The 7980-nt window shown below is 40.8% G+C and overlaps 1 protein-coding gene across 2 annotated transcripts in view; it reads right to left on the reverse strand.

The window, feature by feature from the left end:
- uvrag (UV radiation resistance associated gene) overlaps window positions 1-7685 on the reverse strand; it is a 138704-nt gene extending 131019 nt beyond the window's left edge. Inside the window, exons 1-4 of one of the 2 annotated variants that reach the window (XM_079651266.1) lie at window positions 7395-7685; window positions 3332-3449; window positions 2216-2250; window positions 217-378 (exon numbers count right to left, since the gene is read on the reverse strand). In XM_079651266.1, coding sequence (XP_079507392.1) covers window positions 217-378; window positions 2216-2250; window positions 3332-3449; window positions 7395-7499 — 420 coding nt within the window. In that variant the 5' untranslated portion in view covers window positions 7500-7685. Of the gene's footprint in view, window positions 1-216; window positions 379-708; window positions 744-2215; window positions 2251-3331; window positions 3450-7394 lie in introns of those variants that run through there. The other variant, XM_079651267.1, reaches the window with a different exon arrangement.
- Window positions 7686-7980: the final 295 nt, after the last annotated feature.

The raw sequence follows: 7980 nt of genomic DNA on the forward strand, positions 1-7980 counted from the left end.
ATATATTTGTAGATAGTAAAACAACTACTTGTGCACACTATCCTTCACGTGCCTTAAAGACCATATGTACAAATGGCAGCTGTAAGTCATGCTCACACCACTTCTGTATGTATCTCTTTGCAGCCTGTGCACAGATCACACAGGGAATCTTTTGGCTAAATGGAATATTATACAAATAGCTTCTACTGTTATCCTTTCCATGTGGATGTTGCTGACCTGCTGTCCTGTGTATCTGAGGCCATCCAGATTGACCTTCCATTCTATGAGGAGTTGGAACTGTTCCTCTTGTCCTCCCCAGATCCGCACCACGAAGCAAGACACTGAGGTGTCCAGAAGGTCCGGCAGCATGCCAAAGTCCAAGCTGCGCCAAGTTGGATTCTGGCAAACACACATATAAACACAAACGTGAGGATTGGCAGTACATTTCAACTAAGCTACTGTTGATCCAGGCAGTTAAAGACAATACAAATCACTTTGAATGTGAAGAGTTTGAATTAAAACCTGAAATCAAGTGCGGGGTACCGCTGTCAAATTCAATATCCTAAAGGATCCCTTTACAATTTAAGTAATGTAATCATCCTGTTCTACATTCATCTTAATGTCTGAACCCAACTACAGTTACTATTCTGTCCTTGAACTTCGAAGCTGACAGCACTAAGTACTGCTTCTACGAGGAACTGTAGCCATTTACATCATTCAATTATGTACCATTTCCCTTCATCAGAGACATAATCTCCTGCTCCTCGGGTCACTTTCAAGGACAGGCTGGAAAGGAGGGAATGTCAAAAGCAGAAGTACAATTCACATGGTGGAGGGGGGGTAGAAAACAGAACTAGTGAGAGTGAGTAGCGGAAGAAAAAGGGGCATAGCAGTTGGAATAAAAACAGGAAGACGGGAAGTGATGACAAGGATGTTAAATTGAACTGGAGGAAGCTGGGGGAGAAATGACAGGAGTCATGACTCCTGCAGCGCCTTACACACAATCTGTCTGCAGAGGAAACTCAAAGTATGCCTGGAAAGCAGCTTAGGTCAGCTCATGACTCGGCAGCAAGCCCAACATTTACAGCTTGCTCTGCTTGGCAGCTTCTATAGATTTGTGCAGAACTGCATTGGCAAGCAAATACGAGAAGTAACAGACAAAGAATCACACCACTTACACACCAGCAGACACCGTTGCGTAAGTGAACGGCACATATACCATTCAGTTTCTGTTGCAAGACTGTTTCATGCATTTTAGTGTACTGATGTTTGAAAACCAGTTTAAGTAAGAATATAGCAAAAGCACAAGTCCAGAGGTGAATCAAAGCGTGACCTGCAGAAAGGCAGCAGTATAAATGCCAGCCTTGGCGTCAGTAAAATACAGGAAGTCTTCAGTCATGGTAGTGATGCGTATAATGACCAGGCTGCAGGTAATGACATCATCCTGATCCTTGCCCAGGGGCAGACATGAATACTTTAAAGGTCCCATGTCATGGCCATTGCTACTGATCATAATTCCATTGTTGAGGTCTACTAGAATAGATTTACATTGTTCAATGTTCCAAACTCACATTGGTTTCTCATACAGCATCTCTATTCACTCTCTGTCCGACACGGCTTGTTGGAGCTCCTGCCCCCCCCCGCCCCCTCCCCCCTCCCCATGAGCCCAGTGGCCGCCTGCGAGACACAGCGAAACCCAACACACACACACACACACACACACACACACACACACACACACACACACACACACACACACACACACACACACACACACACACACACACACACACACACACACACACACACACACACACACACACACACACACACTGGGAGTTTGTGTGTGCTCACACACAGACTCACAGCCTCGCCGCATCCCGCCGTCTCAGGGAGGAGAAATGGGCGGAGCTGCAGCTGAGAAAAGATTGAGTGTGTGTGTGTGAGGAAGTCCGCAGATTAGTCCAAATGTAATCGGCTCCACCGATGGGTCCATTTGGGTATGGGCACGTCACTGTACCCAGGAAGAAAAAGAGAAATGTCCAACGAGGCATTCTGGGGCAGCATAGACAGGCCTCTCTGTGTTAGAGTTTTACTCCCTACAGGGTGTTCTTTAAGGGTTTGTGACTCTGCAGACCGTTTACATGCAGAAAAAGCTACATAACACACAAGGGGATGGGTAATAACCAGAAAAGCATGACATAGGACCTTTAAAGGTTTAAGTTAGTATACTCACCAGCGAGTCTCGTATGACTTCACTCTTGTAAAAATCTAAACAGAAATCAAAGAATGCTGGTTAAAAGAAGGTATAAAACTCTCATGGACAACAAAACAGGTTCAATCTACACTGAAATACAATCTACTAAATGCTTTCGCAGAATGCAGGGGTGGGAGTGGTTCCTAGAGTCTCCAATGTCCTTCAGCTATCCATCGCCTCTTGCTGGAACCAGCTCTCACTGTGTGTTCAGAAGGAAGACCCCTTAGGGCTGGCTCAGCTCGCCTTAAGCAATGTGGATGTAGATTGTCTATGTTGTAATTCTATTGTGTTTTTACCGTCATTAATGATTGTTGAAATGTACAAACTGTAAAGCTCCCTGAGGCAAATATATTTTGTCTAATTGATCAATATAGATAAAATGTCACTTGATTTGAAAGCTCAGCTCAGCTTAAATATGTGAAAGCAAAGTGTCAGCAGATACACAAGGCAGTAACGGTAATGTCATCTTGATCCAAACACAGTGACTTAATGGCATTATATGGAAATGTTCTTAATGAATAACCCTTAAATGTTGTAAAGACTTCCAAAGAGCACGCTCACTGCTCCACCCCATAAAATGTCATCTGATGACATCATGAGCTGCAGGAGACCTTTTCAAAAATAACTTGAATAGGATCTGAAGTAAACAAATATGTTTTGTAAAGTCTGTAGATTATAATTTTTAGGATGGAGTGTCTCTGCAGCCTCACAATACTTTATTCAAAATGGAATTGTAACTTGTATTTAGACTTTAACAAATATTGTGAATATTGCACAAGTTCATATTGCAATTTCGATGAAATGTAAAATAGTTGTGCAGCCGTGGCCGTAGATGCTACATGTTATTTACAAAATAATTGCGAAAATAAACATTCTATTTAAGCATCACAAACTTCAAACAATTCAGATTGTCATATTTGTCCTTTCTTTTAACATGTAGTAGCTACTTTTGTTCATATGGGGAGGACATGGTTCTCCTTATTTAGAGAGCATGGCGAAGAGAAACATACATGGTGTGCATATGAAAGATGTAGTACATGATGCGATGTTGCCCCCAACTCTCACAGAAAGGAGGGACAGGGGGTGGACACTGACCTCTAGAGATGCGCTCTCCTATACAGAGATGCAGGGTGAAGTAAGTGTCCAGCAGTGGGGAACCATTCTTGTTCACAATGTTCCGGGCTGCTATGCTCCGGAGATGACGCAATCGCCTCTGTTAGAAAAGAAGTAAGAAAGAGACAGAGAGTGTTTCACTCTTATCGTGTGATGGCAAATACTATCTCTGCTGTTTTGAAGACACAGAAAACTGGTTCACAGCCTTTAGAGATCAAAGAAGTATATATATATGTATATTAACATCATAAAATAGCAGTTATTGATCATGCGTGCTGTCTGGTCTGCTCGATGTCAGCAGTTAAAAAAATAGAGGCATGACATCTTTATGGTAGAAAGAAGTAGGCAGTTAAATCAGCAGGCATGGTTAGTCATGAGAGTCATGAGAAGGGTATCAACATTTTTAGCGCTGCAATTATTCTGATCAAAAGAATCAAAGAATTCATCTGAATGAAAGAGATGCCGAAAAAGCCATCATTTTTAGAACGGCGCTCCAGAACACAGCACAAAAAACAATGTTGAAGACAGCATACCACAGTTAAGACAAGTAAAGACTTTAAAAGCTACAAATCATCATGAATCGTTAGTAAATCTCTAAACAAGTCTGCATCGTTTGGATATGAATCCAAAGACGAGCTTTTTCAAATGTATTTGCAGTGGTCACTGCAATGGTTCAAATCTGTAGTAAAAAGATCTGGCATTTGGCAAGTTCAGGCTTCAGGCAAACACGTCACAGATTCTGTCCTGCAGCCATACTGAGACTAAATCCAAGTCATGGGACTCCCTCCTGTCGAAGATTAAGGGCCTCACCAACAGAAACTCAGATTGTTCCACAAGAGACTTTTGACCCCCCCTCTTCAAAAATGAAAGGGCTAATGTGGAGGCAGAGAGAAAAGGTTGTGAGGACATATTGTGAAACTACTACTGAGCTGGGCTCTGCAGAGCAAAAGTACCCTGATATCAGAGTCCATATTATCCTAACATCCCGTTAGTCCCCTACATGTCAGAACATGTCTGATGGAGGTATGTGACTAAATGATTACTGTGGCAAAGTGATCATCTGGTCACAAGCCTTCTGCTCATGTTAACAATGAACAGACACCACACTTACAGGGCAAGCTAGATCAAAACTCTTTCTTAAAATAGTCTCAGGAAGGGGATTCCTGAAATGGATAGAACTGACAACAAATGCATACTAAAACTACACTAAAACTAATGAAGTTTAAAAAAGCCTACCTTTGTTGAGAAGATGTGTTCAAACTGAATTGAAGAAGTTTTGACTAAACTTTATGGTGTGTAGTCTGCAGGCTTTTATTCACTGGCATTCTAATATTTAGTCTAGTGTCAATAATATAACATTGTCTCATACGGCTGTAGTAAATAAATAGAGAATTGAGCATAATATATGCTATATATGGCTAATATATCAAATGATGTGCACTTTCAAGCTCTCCAACATAAAGATCAAATTTATTTTCAAATGTGGCATAGTCTCAACAAAGAGGGACCAAGTTGGCCAAAGTGCAACAACAACAAAAAGTGCACAAGCTAAATGACTAAGCAAGATTTTTGCAACTGGGTTACGGTTTCATGGCTGCCATAAAGGTATACACATAGTCAAAAGAGAACTGTGTTCTACATGCTCTTTGGTTATGGATACATGCAATAGGAAATAACACAAATGTATTATGTTTCAAATAGTAGTGAAATATTTGGGAGTGCAAACTCTTCATTGTTGCTTCAAAAAAATAGCATTTTATTCAATATCTAAATGACATGTGCTGCATACCATCGATTATGCCATAAATGTATCTGTTGGGAATAACAAATAACAGACTCTTATCCCAAAATAGTGTATTCAATTAAATCAAAATATAATTCTATTACACAAAAGCTAAAAGTATTGTGTCAACAAAGCTGTGACATTTAAATGTGTTCAGAGACCACACATCTAGAGCAAGCACTGTGTTTGCATTTCACATTTGTGGCCTTGTGTTTTTTATCATGAACACACACAGTTTTCATAGCACGTAAGAAAAGAAGGCACAAGCCCCCTAACAAAAACTCCTACATGAAACATCTCCCCTGAGCTCAGCCTTCAGTGGATATGCTGCTTCTGTAGGCCAGCATGACAAGGCTTTATTATGTAGCCAGAGAAGGGTCAATTCAAGAAATCTAATGTCATCTGAAAAGACGCTGATGTAGGGTTTCCGACACATAAACTATACTTGGGCGGGCCGCCCAGGTATATTAACGGTCGCCCAATTATATTTCACGACCCATTTTGTTTTTTTTGTAAGTTTTTTTTTTTATAAGTTTTTTTTTTTATAATCTTTTTTTTGTATTAGTAACCCATTTCCATATGTTTATGTGTGGGTAGTAGATTTAAACTATAGGGCTATCATTATGGGCCCTGCCTGTACCTGTTCGCTCTGCCATCGCGTGAAGGGTCTGCTAACAAGCGACCAACAGAAAGGTTAATGTTAATGTTGTTGCACGTCACCTCAACCCCGCCCAGGTATATTTCAGATCTGTGGGAAACACGCAGTGCCTTACCAGTGCAATTGTTGGTTTAGTGCTGCTGGGAAATAGGATTTAGTGCTGCTCATATCAACAAAATGTTCATGCTGAAGTGCCTTGTAGAAACCCTAATGCCTTTATAATATTCACAACTCTCCATTGTGTTGTGGTGGCTGCAGGAAATTCAGTCCCATTTTCAAATCTCAAAATTGGAGCTATTTGAATGGCAAAACACCACGTGGTAAGAGAGAAACCATGCAAATTGTAATAGGGGTGAACTGATCCTTGAAAATAAAGTGTGGTTGGAATGTGGCAAGATTTCTGTTCCTGTGTTAAAGCTACAATCATGTCTGAACACTTCAAACGGCATGTCAGATCTTCAAAGATTACCATTGATAATGTGTCTATTTTAATCTGGAATAAATGCAATATGTAAACTTTGGTTTACTCTGAACTCTTGACTTAGTTTTTAATTGAAACTGACATTAAGCATTTTTATCATATTGTCAATCTAATGCAAACTAAAAAGGTAGTCAAACACTGGTGCAAGACAAAACTTAATAGAGGACTTATTGTAAAAATAAGTTAGACTTTCCAAAAGTCACCTTATGTTTACACTTTGGCTGTACATGTAGAGCAACATACTGTAAGGGTTCTCTACTGTAATATCATTGGATTACTAATGATGACTCTAGTGGTCTGATGTAAGTACAGTAACTTCCAAGAAAGTCAAAGAAGCACTTATAAGTAGTTGCTGAACTCACTGGATGAAGATCAGGGGTTTGCTCTTAAAACTGCACAATATGAAGAAAAATATCCAACAACTTGGATAGCTAAAACAACTACAGTCAATATCTAACTACAACTGACATGACAGGGAATGAGAGGTGCCTGTGAGGGGTAGATTTAACAATCTGAGGCCGGTAGCCCTAATGAATGAACTGCCTACTGTTCTCATGTCATTTCCAAATGAATGAATGAATGACTGAATGGCTAGATTGATGGTTGTAAAATTAATTTCCTGAGCTTCCAAAGAGGCAACAATTAAATGTGTTCATGGTCTCACTTTTATAACACTTTAATAATCGAAATAACTGTATTAGAAAATATAACCTCGCAGTGATGACACATGCCACCGTTTCCCTTTAACTGAGCTGTCACCTGCGTGCTGACATAACGCTAAATTAAGTTCCCATTGGCAGACTAGCTTCGTACACAATTAAACGTGTCGAATAATATGTTTCCTTAAAATATGGCAACACACGTAGAAAGTCGATCTTAAACACAATTCTAACTTGTGTTGGTGTGCCTTGGCTTGTAAATCAAGTGACATTAATTCCCAGTAAGCTAGCTAACTGTAAGCTAGCAGTTGCTAGCTACCTAGCTAGCCTAACAGGCCTGCCGTGTTTTCCAGGCAGCAGTTGTAACTGACGTTGGAAACTACTATATAAGACATATACTCACAGTTGTCCTGTTTCATTTAATGCATTTCGTGTTAATATGATCTCAGAGTCTTTGCATTTACCTGCTGGGATGTCAGCTCTACATGTAAGGCTCGAGAGGATGAAGCTCCAGAGCTGGTGACAGAGGCGGCGGGGATGGCAAGAACCCGACCGGTGATGGAGTTCATCCTCCTGTCGGCATCTAGCGGGTCCCCCTCATTCAACAAAACATCACATCCAAGACATCCAGGACACTCGGTTTAAAGTTTATGAAGCTTGAGGCAACCAGCAAAGCCATGCAGTCAGGGTTGTGTGTGTGAGTAAAGCGCTACAACAACTGTCAGCTAACCAAAGGGACGTAAACAAAGTACAGGCGATTTTGCTACACTTGGTTCGGAAATCCGTCTCCGAGTGGGAGGTACGATACTTAGGCTGCTGATTGGCGGATGATGACGCCTGTCATGTAGAGGCGGTGCCTGCTACTGAAAACACAATATACTATTGGTTATGGTATCTGTCCATCTTCCAGGTTGGGGCGGTTGTTCGTTGAAATCTGTCAAAGCTGCAAAATATAAGGAAATTGCATAGTACAACGTGACATGCAGGTGACAGTTAAATGGTAGCACCCAGATACTTTTTTACATCTAATCGCAATTACAGCTGGTACAA

Source organism: Notothenia rossii (assembly GCF_949606895.1).
Source record: "Notothenia rossii genome assembly, chromosome: 9".
In the NCBI taxonomy this organism is placed as follows: Eukaryota; Metazoa; Chordata; class Actinopteri; order Perciformes; family Nototheniidae; genus Notothenia; species Notothenia rossii.